Here is a 16,406-nt window from a genome sequence, read left to right as displayed (position 1 = left end):
GTACTTTTTAATCCCCTTTATTTCACTCATCTCCTTATGGTCCTCTGGCAACCCTCAGTTCTTTGTATTTAAGCATCTAGTTTTTGTTGATTCATTTCTTTTTTAGATTCCACATATAAGTGAAATCATATGGTATTTGTCTTTCTGTGTCTGACTTATTTCACTTAGCATAATACCCTCTAGTTCCATCCATGTTGTTGCAAAGGGCAAGATCTCATTCTTTTTTTTTTTTTTTTAAGATTTTATTTGACAGAGAGAGACAGCGAGAGAGGGAACACCAGCAGGGCGAGTGGGAGAGGGAGAAGCAGGTGCCCCGCTGAGCAGGGAGCCTGATGTGGGGCTCGATCCCAGGACCCTGGGATCATAACCTGATCCGTAGGCAGATGCTTAACAACTGAGCCACCCAGGTGCCCCAAAGATCTCGTTCTTTATGGCTGAGTAATATTCCATTGTGTGTATGTATACCACATCTTCATCTATCAGTGGACTCTTGGGTTGCTTCCTTATCTTGGTTATTATAAATAATGCTGCAATAAACATAGGGGTACATATATCTTTTTGAATCAGTGTTTTTGCTTTCTCTGGCAAATACCTAGCAGTGGAATTACTGGATCATATGGTGTTTCTATTTTTAATTTGTGAGGAACCTGCATAGTGTTTTCCACAGTGGCTGCACCAACTTGCATTACCACCAGCAGTGCATGGGTGATTCTTTTTTTCCACATCCTCACCAACACTTGTTTCTTGTCTTTTTGATTCTAATCATTCTGACATGTGTAAAGTGATATCTCATTGTGGTTTTGATTTGCATTTCCCTGATGATTAGTGATGTTGAGCATCTTTTCATGTGTCTGCTGCCATTTATATGTCTTCTTTGGAAAAGCATCTATTCAGTTCCTCTGCCCATTTTTTAGTTGGATTATTTGTGGTTTTGGTGTAGATTGTGTAAGAAGTTCATGTATTTTGCATATTAGCATCTTACCAGATATATCATATGCCAAAATCTTCTCCCATTCAGTAGGTTGCCTTTTCATTTTGTTATGGTTTCCTTCACTGTGCAAAAGCTTTTTTTGATTTAGGCCTAATAGTTTATTTTTTCTTTTATTTCCCTTCCTTGAGGAGGCATATCTAGGAAAATGTTGCTAAGGCTGATGTCAGAGAGATTACTGCCTATGTTTTCTTCAGGTCTCATATTTAGGTCTTTAATCCATTTTGAGTTTATTTTTGTGTATGGGTTGAGACAGTGGTCCAGTTTCTTTTCCTTTCTTTTTTTTTTTGTCACTGTCCCATTTTCCCAGCACCATTTGTTGAAGAGTCTATCTTTTCCCCCATTGTATATTCTTGCCTCCTTTGTTGTAGATTAAGTGACCATATAATCATTGTTTTATTTCTGGGCTCTCTGTTCTGTTTCATTGATCTATGTGTCTCTTTTTGTGCCAGTACCGTATTATTTTGATTACTACAGCTTTGCAATATATCTGGAAATCTGGGGTTGTGATCCCTCCGGCTTTATTCTTTTCTCTCAAGACTGCTTTGGCGATTTCAGATCTTTTGTGGTTCCATACAAATTTTGTATTATTTGTTCTAGTTTTATAAAAAATGCTGTTGATGTTTTGATAGGGAATACATTGAATTTGTAGATTGCTTTGGGTGGGTAGTATGGACATTTGAATAATATTAAATCTTCCATGAGCATGCAGTATCTTTCCCTTTGTGTTATTTTTAATGTCTTTCATCGGTGTTTTATAGTTTACAGAGTATGGGTTTTTCACCCACTCATTAAGCTTATTTCTAGGTATTTTATTCATTTTGGTGCAATTGTGAATGGAACTGTTCTCTTAATTTCTCTTTCTGGTACTTCATTATTACTGTATAGAAACACAACAGGTTTCTGTTTATTAATTCTGTATCCTGCACCTTTACTGAATTCATTTATCAGTTCTAGCAGTTTTTTAGTGGAGTCTTTAAGGTTTTTTATAAATAATATATATTATCATGTCATATATACATAGGGACAGTTTAAGTTCTTCCTTACCAGTTTGGATGCATTTTATTTCTTGTCTGATTGCTGCAGCCTGGACTTCCAATGCTATGTTGAATAAAAGCAGTGAAAGTGGGCACCCTTGTCTTGTTATTGAGCTTAGAGGAAAAGCTCTGTTTTTCACCATTGAGTGTGATGTTAGCTGTGACTTTTTCATGTGTGGCCTTATTATGTTGATGTTCTCTCTAAACTTATCATGTTGAGAGTTTTTATCATGAATGGATGTTGTACTTTCTCAATGCTTTTTCTGCATCTATTGAAATGATCATATGGTTTTTATACTTTCTCATTAGTGTGACTTATTATGTTGATTGATTTGTGAATATTGCACCACCCTTGTATCCCTAGAATAAATCCTACTTGATTGTGGTAAATGATTTTTTTTAATTTTGAAATTCATTTGCTAACATCTTGTAGAAGATGTGGTTTTCTCTTTTTTGTATTGTCTTTGTCTGGTTTTAGTATCAGGGTAATGCTGGCCTGGTAGAATGAATTTGGAAGTTTTCCTTCCTCTTTGTTTTTTTGGAAAAGTTTGAGAAGAGTGGGTATTAACTCTTCTTCAAATGTTTGGTAAATTCACCTGTGAATCCACCTGGTGCCCTGACTTTTGTTTGTTAGGACCTTTTTGATTACTGATTGAATTTTGTTACTAGTAATCAGTCTGTTCAGATTTTTTCTTTCTTCTTGATCCAATCTTGGCATATTGTATGTTTCTATGAATTTATTTATTTTAGGTTGTCCAATTTGTTGGCATATAATTTCTCATAGTAGTCTTTTATAATCCTTTGTATTTCTGTGATGAAGTTTATTACTTCTCTTTCATTTCTGATATTATTAAATCCTCTCCCTTTTTTCTTGATGAATCTGGCTAACAGTTTATTAATTTTGTTTATCTTTTCAAAGACCCACTCTTAGTTTCATTGATTTTTTTAATAAAAATAAAAGATGTTTTGTCCCAGGTATAATTTTTAAATTTTGATACCATTAGAACAATTAGTGATCTCTGGTATGATTTCATAAAGCTGTAATCAGTACCAAATTACAGAAATTTTACACTTTTTTTTATTTACTCACTAATTTAATATAAATCAAGATGGAGCAGTGCTTTGGAATCTTGGAAAGGCTTCTGTTCTGGTATCGGTATCTTTTTGTATCCTTAAGGATTGTCCAACTTTGATAATTCTTTTTTACAGTAATTCAGCTCCCTTATTTTTTAATTTTTTTTTTTTTTTAAAGATTTTATTTATTTGAGAGAGAGAGAATGAGAGAGAGAGCACATGAGAGGGGAGAGAGTCAGAGGGAGGAGCAGACCCCCCGCAGAGCAGGGAGCCTGATGTGGGACTCGATCCCGGGACTCCAGGATCATGACCCGAGCCGAAGGCAGTCGCTTAACCAACTGAGCCACCCAGGCGCCCCTATTTTTTAATTTTTATTATATATTTATATAATTTAAATTTTACTGTGTATTCTTGTAAACTGTTCTAAATCCTCAGAGGAAAAATACAGGAAACAATACACAAACATAGCTTAAAATACTTAAAGACTGGCATTTTCATCTGGAATAATTGTTCACATTTATTATTGAGGTATCCAAGCCTAGGAAGAAATACATGTGGTAAAATGGTTTTCATCATTCTATAGCCATTTGTACAAATTTAGTCTTTCCACTTCCAGAAACATAGTTCTACTTTATGTAAAATACCATATATATTTAACTTTAATTTTCAAACTTGAGAAAATGAATTGTTTAGAATAGTAAAATATGCCCTGATCACAAGTCTATCATAATTTAAGTTAACACTCTATTTAGGTGTATGGGATATATGTTCATTTTATTGCATCCCCAGTCCTACTTACTAGTAATATGTCTTTTCAAATTACTATAATAAGAGTGTATACATTCCTAAGTTTTCATTTTTGGTCTATTTTAAAGCCTTCTGTGTTTTTCTTTTCATTTTCGAATGAATCAGAAACCAGAAATGAGTGGAATACTATCTTAAGTCAAAAATCTGTTACAACCTTTATAAATACTACTTAAATGAAGAAAGATAAAAAACCCCACAAAATTCCAACTGATAATTACCCCATTCAGACACTGGTGAATATGTCCCTCAGTCCAAGCCGACCTTCCTCCTCAGAGGTAAGAAAATCTTTTAAACTAAAATATAAGAAAGACTTGCTTAACATTGCTTTTGAAGAGTTCTGAGAAAGAAAAAATATGGATTATATAAAGTTTTAGATATTAACTCCACTGTGTATCTCATTGTCTGATTATAGTTATTTTATTACAGTTCTTTTATCTCTAGCTGATTGTACTGGAACCCCCAGTGCATTGATCCTATCACTAATTTTTTTTTTTTTAATTCACCTTGTGATGAATACCACAGCTTAAATACCATAGCTTAAATACCACAGAGCAGTCTTGATTACTCTCTTGCTTATACTTTTGACTCTTTGCCTCTCTCTCATTTCATAATACTGCTTGGCAAAACAAAAACCCTGGTTTATTGAATTCTTCACCTATGCTATACCCATGCCAGCAATGGAACGTGACTGGAAAAAAAGTATACCAACATGAAGACTGTTCTCACTTTAAAGTCATGACCATGAATCTAAACGAGAACCTTTTGCTGGTAGGCAAACAGACCAGCTTCTGCTCACTCACTTTTCTACTGTTCTAGACAACTATTTCGTACCTTTTCATACCCTCAGTACCTTCTCCATTTTCTCTTCAACTGCAATCACTTTCATTCTACTACTGCACCAAAATTGCTCTTGTTAAATTCACTTCTACATCACTAAATATGTTGTTTAATTCTCACCCCACATATTCTGATATATCTGTGCAAAACAGTTGACAGTATTGATCACTCTTCTTTGACATAATTCCTTTTAGCATACACATATCTGGTTTTCCTTCTACTTGTTGTTCATTTTCAGTCTTCTTTCCTGGTTTTTCTTCTTTTTGATCTCTTAATATTGGAGAATTTCAGGAGCCAGCTCTTTGTTCTCTTCTGTAAATGCACTTATTCTTTGATGATCTCATTCAGTATAATAGCTTTAAATACCAACTTTATGCTAAGGACCCCAAATTTATATCCCCAATCTAGTCCTCTTTCCCAAACTGCAGATGTGTATTTTCAGCTGCCTGCTTGACATCTCCACCTGGATGGCCAGTAAACATCTTAAAATTAGCATGTCTCAAACTGAATTATGAATCTTTTCCCCCTCCCCTAAACATGTTCTATTTGACTTTCTGCATCTCAGGTGATGGCAAGTCCATCCTTTGACTATCTAAGGCCAAATGCCTTGGAGTTTTACTTCTTTCTTAAACTTCACTTCCAGTGTACTGACTTTAGCTTCAAATTATATAAAAAATCTGACCACTTCCCATCATCTCTACTGCTAGTACCTTGGAGTGAGCCACCCCCATCATCTCACATTTTAATTATTCTGATAGCTTCATAACAGTTTCCATTTTCTTATCCCTTACAACCTAATCTATTATCCCTTTAATAGTTACTAAACATAGCAAAATTTGCAAGTATAACATTATATGTGTCCTAATGTGAGGCAATATGAAATACAGGGCACCATTTATAAAGTTTTATGCCCCTAGGTGACTAATTTGCATCAGTTGAAGGCTGTACAGAGAGATAGAGAACTTCATTTCAAAAATGCTTATGAAATGAGGTTGGCTGGGAAGATGGCAGAATAGGAGGACCCTAAGCTCACCTCATTCCATGGATACAACTAGGTAACATTCCTATCAGTGTAAATAACCCAGAAAATGACATGAAAAAGACTGGCAGAACAGACTCTTCAACTAAAGGCAGGGAAGAAGCCACACCAAAGGAGTTAGGAAGGGCAAAGACATGGTCTGAGAGCAAAATGGACCATGGCCATCTTCATTGGGCAGAGAACCAGTGGTATGGAGAGGGGTGGAAAATAGATTTTCACACCAGGGAGCCCACGAACAGGGAGGACGAATCCCTGTAATATTTGCCTTTGTAAATGAGAGGGGCTGAATTTCTTGAGTTCTAACAACCAGTGCGACTTAAAGCCTGGAATTTTAAAAGTCAGCAGGCTCTGCTCTGGGAGAGGACAGAGGGCAGTAGGAAGTGGAGGCCCTGCCCATAAAGAGCTCACAAAACAGCCCATGCAGATACAAGGTAGAACCAGCAGTTAGAAAAACGCTGGGGGAAGGAAAGTGATTTGCTCATCTCAGAGCATAGCCCAGAGACACAGGGATCACCAGGAGACCCCTCCAGGAACAAAGGAGCTGGTAGGTGCCATTTCCCTTCCCCACCCTCCAGAATAAACAGTGGCCACTTGTAGGAACCAGTTGTTACCTAACTTGCTTGCACCAAGCCCTGCCCCCTTGTGCTTTGGCAGATCAGCCCTTCCCAGTCCCGCTTGCCTCAGACCTGGTGCTGCAGGTTCTTCCCCCAGTGCAAACCCTGCCAGCACCAAATCTGCTGACTCATGCATTTCTGATAGTAGCAGGAGCAGGTTTTATTTCATAAGCAGATGACTACACACCTTGTTAAAATGCACCCCATTCCTGCTGGGGACAAAATGATACTCATAATAGGCAAAGAGAGCCTCTGCAGATGACTAAAGGAAAAAGAGGCCAAGACTCAACAGCAGAGCACATGCAACACACATAGGAGGCACTCCCTGAAGCTCCAGGCCCTGGGGAATGGGACATTGCACTGCAGGGCACTGTAGGACCTCTTCTTCATAAGACTGTTATTGTTAAGAGCCAGAGAAATAGCTGACTTTCCTAACACAGAGAAACAGACATAGAAAGTCAAACAAAATGGGGAGACAGAGAAATCTCTCCCAAATGAAAGAACAGGACCAAACCACTGCAAAAGACCACAGTGAAACATGTAAGTAATATGCCTGATAGAGAATTTAAAGTAATGATCATAAACATGTTCCTGGACTTGAGAAAAGAGTGGAGGACATCAGTGAGACCCTTAAGAAAGAGATTAAAAAAAAAATCAGAGATGAAGAACACAGTAAGTGAAATTAAAAATACATTTAATGGAATAAATGCCAGGCTAGATAAAGCAGAGGAACAATTAATGACCTGGAAGACAAGTAATGGAAAGTAACCAAGCTGAGCAAAGGAGAGGAAAGAAAATTATGCAAATTGAGAATAGCCTTAGGGAACTCAGTGACTCCATCAAGCATAATAACATTTGCATTATAGGGATCTCAGAAGAAAAGAAATCAAAAATTACATGGAAACAAAATGAAAACACAATGGCCCAAAATCTTTGGGCTGCAGCAGAAGTGGTCCTAAGAGGAAAATTTATAGCTTATAGCAATACAGGCCTACCTCAAGAAGCAAGAAAAGTCTCAGAGAACCTAACTTTACACCTAAAGAGCTAGAAAAAGAAAAACAAAACCCAAACCCAGGAAAAGGAAGGAAATAATAAAGATTAGAATAGATATAAATGATAACTTAAAAAAAAAAAACCAATAGAACAGATCAATGAAACCAGGAGCTATTTCTTCGAAAAGATCAACAAAATTGATAAACCTCTAGCAAGATTCATTAAAAAAAAAAAAAAGGACCCAAATAAAATCACTAATGCAAAAGGAGAAATAACACCAGAGAAATACAAACAATTGTAACAGAATATTATGAAAACCTATATGCCAACAAATTGGACAACTTAAAAGATATGAGTAAATTCCTAGAAACATATGACCTACCAAAACTAAAGCAGAAAGAAATAGAAAATTTGACCAGACTAATTACCAGCAATGAAATTGAATCAGTAATCAAAAAACTCCCAGAAAACAAAAGTCCGGGACTAGATGGCTTCACAAGGAAATTCTACCAAACATTTAAAGAGTTAATACCTATTCTTTTTAAACTACTCCAAAAAATACAAGAGGAAAGAAAACTTCTAAATCCAATTTATGAAGCCAGTATCAACCTGATACCAAAACCAGATAAAGACACCATAAAAAAAAAAGAACTACAGTATCTCTCATGAATATAGATACAAAAATCCTCAACAAAATATTAGCAAACCAAATCCAACAATACATTAAAAAAAATCATACACCACAATCAAGTGGGATTTATTCCTGGTATGCACGGGTAATTCAATATTCATAAAACCATAAACATGTATGTAATATCAATAAGAGAAAGGATAAAAACCATATTTCAATAGACGCAGAAAAAGCATTTGACAAAGTACAACATCCATTCATGGTTAAAAACTCTGCAAGGTAAATCTAGAGGGAACGTACCTCAACATAATAAAGGCCTTATATGAATAACTCATAACCAACATCATACTCAATGCTGAAAACCTGACAGCTTTTCTCCCAGGGTCAGGAATAAGATAAGGATGTCCACTCTTACCACTTTTATTCATCATAGTACCAGAAGTCCTAGCCATAGCAATTAGACAACATAAATAAAAGGCATCCAAATTGGTAGAAGGAAGGAAGAAGTAAAATTTTCACTATTTGTGAATGACATACTATATATAGAAAACCCTAAAGACTCCACCAAGAAACTAAAACTCATAAATGAATTCAGTAAAGTCACAGGATACAAAATCAATGTATAGAAATCTGTTGCATTCCTATACACTAATAATGAAGCAGCAGAAAGTGCAGTTAAGAAAATAATCCCATCTACAATCGCACCAAAACAATAAGATATCTAGAAATAAACTGAACCAAAGAGGTGAAAGACCTCTACTCTGAATACCATAAAACACTGATGAAAGAAATTCAAGACCGTGCAAAGCCATTCCATACTCATGGGTTAGAAGAGCAAATATTGTTAAAATGTTTATAATACCCAAAGCAATCTACAGATTTAATGCAATCCCCATCAAAATACCAATAGCATTTTTCGCAGAACTAGAACAAACAATCCTAAAATTTGTATGGAACCACAAAAGACCTCGAATAGCCAAAGCAATCTTGAAAAACAAAACTAGAGGAATCACAATTCCAGATTTCAAGTCATATTACAAAGCAGTAGCAATTAAAACAGTATGGTACTGACATAAAAATACACACATAGATGAATAGTACAGAAAACCCAGAAATAAACCCATAATTATATGGTCAATTAATCTTCGACAAAGAAGGAATGAATATACAATGGGAAAAAGACAGTTTCTTCAACAAATGGGAAAACTGGACAGCCACATGCAAAAGAATGAAACTAGACCACTTTCTTTCACCATACACAGAAATAAACTCAAAATGGATTAAAGACCTAAATGCAAAACCTGAAACCATAAAAATCCTGGAAGAGAGTAATTTCTCTGACCTCGGTCACAGCAACATTTTTCTAGATATGTCTCCTGAGGCAAGGGAAATAAAAGCAAAAATAAACTATTGGGACTACATCAAAATAAAAGCCTTCTGCACTGTGAAGGAAACAATCAACAAAACTAAAAGGCAACCTATGGAATGGGAGAAGATATTGCAGATAACATCCAGTAAAGGGTTAGTGTTCCAAAGTATGTAACAAACTAATACAACTCAATACCCAAAAAACAAATAATAAAAAATGGGCAGAAGACATGAACAGACATTTCTCCAAAGACATCCAGATGGCCAACAGACACATGAAAAGATGCTCAACATCACTCATCATCAAGAAAATGCAAATCAAAACTACAATGAGATATCATCTCATACCTGTCAGTATGGCTAAAGTAAATAAAAAATAGAAGAAACCAGTGTTGGAAAGGATATGGAGAAAAAGGAATCTTCTTGCACTGTTGGTGGGACTGCAAACTGGTGCAGCCACCATGGAAACAGTATGGAGATTCCTCAAAAAATTAAAAATAGAATTACCCTTCAATCCAGTAATCACACTACTATTTACCCAAAGAATATAAAAACATTAATTCAAAAGAGTACATGCACCCCTATGCTTATTACAGCATTACTTATAGAAGCCAAACTATGTAAGCAGCTGAAGTGTCCATTTGTAGGGGACTGGATAAAGAAGAAGTCTTTATATACAATGCAATATTATTCAACCATAAAAAAGAATGAAATCTTGCCATTTGCAACAACATGGATAGAGCTAGAGAGTATAATGCTTAGCGAAATAAGTCAGAGAAAGACAAATAGTATGTGATCCTACTCACATGTGGAATTTAAGAAACAAATGAGCAAAGAAAAGGGGAGAGAGACAAACCAAGAAACAGACTCTTAACTGTAGAAAACAAACCGATGCTTATCAGAGGTGAGGGGGATTGGGGGAATGAGGAAATAGGGGATGGGGATTGAAGAATACACTTCATGATTTAAAAAATCTTAAAAAAGAAACTGTACTATGCTATGTTTTTAAAAAAAGGGATTGGAGAATTAAGTTAAATGACATCTTGAGTTAATAAGGTAAATTCAGAATGCAAAACATTCTTTAAAACAACTGGCCCAGTCTCTTCAAAAAGTTAATGCCATGAAGAAGGGGAAAAAGAAAACAGGTCTGGAAGAATTTGCGGATTAAGATTTTTAAGGATGTGACAAACCAAATGCAAAGTGTTACCCTTGATTGGATTGTAGATTGAAAAAACATTGAGGAAATCTGAATATGGAATGAATATTATTTTACATTAAGGGATTATTAACTTTCTTAAATGTGAAAATGGTACTGTGATTATGTTGGAGAAATCCTTATTTTTAGAAGATGGCTGCCAAAGTATTTAGGAGTATATTTTCACAATGTCTAATTTACTTTGAATGGTTTATCAAGAAAGGGATAGAGGATGTGAGGACAATCTGCAACATTTGTCAGCCCATTGATCGCCAAGGTTGATTTGGCTGATCTGGCTGGCTAGGTGGGTGTCCTCTTCCTCCCTCACAGCTCCATGTGCATCCCTCCCAAAGCTGCATGCTGGGTTGAAGAGGAGGACCTTCCCCCATAAAGGAGCACCCTTCTTCAGTCAAGGATATACGAGCAGCTGTGCTCCCCTGCTAGAACCTCCAAACAAGCTCTCAAGGTCCATTTGTAGGAGAAGGTAGGGTAGTCAAGCTTCTAAGACTTAAGACACATCCAAATAAAGCACTGCACGTGGCAGTCTGCCTTTAAAAAAGAGAGAGAGAGGGTGAGAGAAAGTAAATGTGGCATGATGTTAACTTTTGAATCTACATAGTAGGTATTTGGGTATTCATAGTATTATTTTTTTTTTTTTTTTAAAGATTTTTTATTTATTTATCTGACAGAGAGAGACACAGTGAGAGAGGGAACACAAGCAGGGGGAGTGGGAGAGGGAGAAGCAGGCTTCCCGCTGAGCAGGGAGCCCGATGTGGGACTCGATCCCAGGACCCTGGGATCATGACCTGAGCTGAAGGCAGACGCTTAACGACTGAGCCACCCAGGCGCCCCATAGTATTATTCTTTTTATTTGTATGTATGTTTAGAATTTTTCTTATTAAAATAAAACTATAAAATGAATGTCAGATGTTGTCCTTCTATTAAAACCCTGTATTGGCTTCCCATTTTCTGAAATGAAAGATCTTACAATGGCCTGGAAAACCCAATTTATTTTGTTCCTTGTCTTCCTCATTTTTCTTACTTTATCTCTTACTGTTCCCTGCTTCAGTCATACTAGCACACTCTCACCTTAAGACTTTATTTTAGGGGTGCCTGGATGGCTCAGTTGGTTAAGCGGTTAAATGTCTGCCTTCAGTCCAGGACCCTGGGATCTAGCTCCCTGCTCAGCGGGGAGTCTGCTTCTCCCTCTGCCCCTGACTCCACTCTCTATCAAATAAATAAAATCTTAAAAAAAAAAAAAAGACCTTTGCTTTAGCTCTTCTTGGAACTCTTTCCCTCTGCATCATCACTTGGCTAATTGTTTTTTCCCCTGCAATCTTTACTTCAATCTCACCTTTTCTATAAGACCTACCCAGACTATTTAAAACTGAAACCTGCTTCCCCTTTTATCTTTCCAATTTTCCTTACCCTGCTCTTATCCTTTTCCCCAGTACTTAGCCCTTTCTCATGTACTATATAACTTAGAAGTGTTTTATATTTAGTGGTTATTGTCTGTGTCCCTCACAGGCCTGGGACTAGTCTGAGGCAAATGAGTCACTTGCCTTGGGTGCAATATTTAAGGGGCACACACACAAAAAACCTCCATAATTAAGATAAATAATCAATACAAGATTTTTTTTTAATGGAAAACTGATGCAAAAGATCCATGAAAGCAACATTTTAAATAGAAATAGAATCTGATAGTGCTATGCCTAGCCATTTTGGAACCTGAGGCAAAAGGCAAAAGGCAAAATATGTGCCCCTAAATATACCTTTTAGTATATTTTTAAATGGTTAATAGTTTTGATGAAAATATTACTGATGAGCTTGCTTCCATGAGAGCCAGGAAGGTAAAATTATAATAAATTCATGTTTTGATATAAATAGAATATTTGACCTTAAAATAATGTGAATTTTAATATATACTTTTGATATTTTCAGTATTTTTTTCAACTACTTGGTTATTCTGGAAAAAGTTGACCATTAAGAAATGTATTTTTTTTTTTTTTTTAAGAAACATGTATTGAAGTTCGTATTTTTCCTTTTTCCTCAAGGCTCTAATAGTAGTACTAAATTCTGTCTTTATTTAAATTTTTGATATTTTGTTTATCATGAAATTTTTTGCATTGAGTAGTGTTTTTTTTTAATGTTATTTATCTTGATTACTGAGGTTTTGGTACAGCCTTAAATTTTGTAGCTGAGGTGAGTGCCTCACTTGCCTCACCCTTCTTCTTATCCTGATACCTCATTAGAATGTAAAACTATATGCAGGCAAGGATCTTTGTCATATTGACTGCATATTCCTGTTGCCTAGACCAGTGCTGGCACATGGTAGACATTCAGTAAATATTTGCTGAGGGAATGAATAAATACAAATTCACTATAAATTATTTTACACAAATGTTTTATTAACTATATTTTCTCTGTATTGCCTACTCATTTAATTATGAAATTTGTACAAACACTTTTATAGTTCATGAATTATTATAAAAAATATTGACAGAATTTACTTGGTTTATAAGAACAGTAAAATGTTTAGTTCAATAAATATTTTTTTCCTATAAGTTATTAATGCATCTATATAAAGGATAAGGTCATATTTAAGTCTTCTGAAGGTTTTGCAAATATATAATTGTGTAACTATTAAATATTCTAGTATTAATAGTATAGTGTAGTGTTAGCTAAGAATAGTATAATATAGCTAGGGAATTATCTTTTAAATGCTCTGGTGTTCAAAGTATAGCATATGGCAAACTTCACATCAGATCTATACATGTATCAAATACATAGAAATAATTTACTTGGTCTATAAAAACAACTGGAGCAAAACATTCAGTTCAAAAATGAATTTTATCTCCTGTAAAAATTTCTATTTTTAATGATAGGTCATATTCAACTTTTTAAAGTTTTTCTCAGATATTTAATATTGTAGAGCATAATCATTTAAATTTTAATATGCAATGAATAACATCATTAGACTAAAGGATAGGAATATTTGCTATAATTGTTCTGTTTCTATTGTAATAATCTAAATATTCTTCTAAAGAGAAGGATTCTAATTGAGGTTTAACAAAACACTAATAGAAAAGAAAGTGGTATTTATAAGGACAGGCAAGCTAAGCTGACAGACATGACCTATGTAAGAACAACCATTTCCTTCCCTATCACCATCAGGAATAGGTTCTTCCTAGAATTCTGGGAAACAAAAATATTTCCCAAACCACAGTATTCACACTTTGCAGTTGCTAAGAACTAGCAATTATCACAACTATGTTAGGGAGACAATATGTAAAGTATAAGGATTCCACAAGATCACCCCAATGGAACTGAGTAGGTAGGGATCAGGGGAAAGGAAAAGGTTGGTAACCAGAAAACTGATCTTGGTGGTCTCATACTCTTACTTCAAGCCACAGAAAGAACACTGTATTCAGAGATGTTAGGGTACCCTAGGACCACATCTATGACATTGTTTTTAAGGAGAAGATGTGCTCCAAGTGCCAAGTAGCCAACTAACCAAAATTTTGGCTCTTCATTTTGTTTTCTGTGTTTGTTCAGAAGGATACATGTATTCCATGTTTATTTCAATTATGTTTATTAAGCTTAAAATTCTAGACATCAGTTATTTTTTTCACTTTAAAAATATTTTAACTGACATTCTTCTCAATTTATTCAGTTGGTGGAACTTCATGTTTTCTATGTCCCTGAAGGATCGTGGAACTATAAGCTAAATACCATTTCAATAGAAGTTGTTAACAAATTCATTTCAGCTGGATTTATAAGGCAAGTATTTTGTGGTCATGTTATAATGTGCCTGAAAAGCAATTTTTTTTTCTGCAAAGAAAAATGTTTTTTGGAAATTTAAGTTGTAAGTGAAAAACTCTGGTCCATGTGATGGATCCAGTTTCTAACTTAATACTATCAATAAATAATGCTATGTAACAGTTAATAAGTACTGTAGAAACAGATGTCACTTAGCCAGGTGTCACTGACACCCAGAGAAAAGGGTATAACTGGTGTATTACTATCATTACACACAAAGAGAATTTAGAGAGAAATTATCTGTATTTAGAAACCTGTTGAAGAGCTGTGGATAGTGATTAAATCAGTATATCCACAATGACTTTTTTCACTGAACTGTTTCAAAATAGAAACAGATTATATGTGTACATACACTTACATGTATGTAATATGTAAGTATATATACATATATGAAGCACACATGACATTATTCCTTATCTTCCCCATCACTTCAAGCATACTAGCCTTGTTTTTGTTCTGGAACACATCAGACATGGACCTACCTCAGGACCCTTGTACTTGCTGTTCTCTTAGTCTAGAATGCTCTTTCTGCCATTAGATCTCCTGTCTCTTCTTTAGCTCTTTACTTCAATATTACTTTTTTGTTTAGATCTCTGATCACTATATTTAAAATTGTAGCTACCCTCCCTTCCCTGCTTTATTTTCCTTTATAATACTTAGCAGTGTCTTATGAATTATATGTTTTCTCAGTTTGTCTATTTTTCTTTCCCACCATTAGATTTATAAAGTCTATAAGAGCAGAGATTTTTGTCTCTTTTGTTGATTGCCATATTCCCATCCTTAGAATAATGCCTGACACATAGTGGGGGCTCAATAAATATTTTTTGGTTGAATGAATTAATTACATAATGTTTCCCATAAGATCCTAGAAAAACAAAAACTCAAAACAGTAGCATAAATGATGGCTTTAAATTTTAGATGTTGAAGAGTGAAGTATTCCTAATGAGCAAAGATGTGGAGTCTGACAATACTTGATTATCAAAGAAATTTTTAAGCACTAACTAATCCTGTCAAACTTCCAAAATAAATATCTGTGGCTAAATCATTCTTTAATATATGTATAAAAGTATATAAATTCCATAGCAAAGTTTTTTTTTTAATAATACAGTTGAGTATCCTTCTGTGTTGATGATGAGAAAAGTAGACAAGCATTTTCCTTTTCAGTACAGAAAAGACTTTTATAAACAGTATTTATTTGCATAATCATTTTATTTTTTAAAAATTTCCTGAAGTTTTACAAAGTGCCACACAATGTAGAAACACAATATATTGATCTATATATGATACATTAAATTAGTATTTATGTTTAAGATAGCTGACTAATGTTATAGAATTTGTAGTATAGCTGAAACCTATTTCATTTTACATTATAAGGCAATATCATGATATTTCAGAGTATCTCCTCACCTTACTTTACAAGCGCTGAGAGAGCGACTTGGTGAGTTCCTTGGTGAAGATGCTGTTGCAGAAAAATTTTTATTTCTGAAATGCATTGGAAATAATCTAGCTGTGGTAAGTTTTCTTATTTTTTTCCTTTTGATTAAAAAACATAAATTATGTTTTTTAAATGCTTATCAACTCAGCTTCTTGTCAGCCCAGCTTCTATAAATGGGATAACTATTATCAATCATAACAAAAGGGAAATATCACTAAATACATAGATCATCAAGAAAGAAATGGGTCTTATTGGCATATTATTGGGCACTAAAATGATAGGGATATTTTGGGGTGTGCACTTCCTTGGGAAGAAAAGGAAGACAAAGTTAAAATGTGATTATGTAGGTAATATATATTTTTAAATTTAAATGAGTGTTTAACAACTTTTTTTTGAGAGAGAAAGGACGCACATGTGTATGCATGAGCTGGGGGGGTGGGTGTGGGGCATGGGGCAAAGGGAGAGAGAGAATCTTAAGCAGTCTTCACATTCAATGCGAGCCTGACATAGGCTCAATCTCACAACCCTGAATCCTGAGTCAGCCGCTCAACTGACTGAGCCACCCAGGC

The 16,406-nt window shown here is 34.9% G+C and overlaps 1 protein-coding gene across 1 annotated transcript in view; it reads left to right on the top strand.

The window, feature by feature from the left end:
* Positions 1-16,406, top strand: part of SPATA1 (spermatogenesis associated 1) — a 49,595-nt gene that overhangs the window by 2,920 nt on the left and 30,269 nt on the right. Inside the window, 3 exon segments of the mRNA XM_032424889.1 lie at positions 4,012-4,181; positions 14,257-14,363; positions 15,797-15,914. Coding sequence (XP_032280780.1) covers positions 4,080-4,181; positions 14,257-14,363; positions 15,797-15,914 — 327 coding nt within the window. The 5' untranslated portion in view covers positions 4,012-4,079.

This window comes from Phoca vitulina, unplaced genomic scaffold, assembly GCF_004348235.1.
Source record: "Phoca vitulina isolate PV1807 unplaced genomic scaffold, GSC_HSeal_1.0 scaffold2, whole genome shotgun sequence".
Lineage (NCBI taxonomy): Eukaryota > Metazoa > Chordata > Mammalia > Carnivora > Phocidae > Phoca > Phoca vitulina.
The sequence above is the reverse complement of the archived record's forward strand: the minus strand, read 5'-3'. Positions and strand labels throughout refer to the sequence as shown.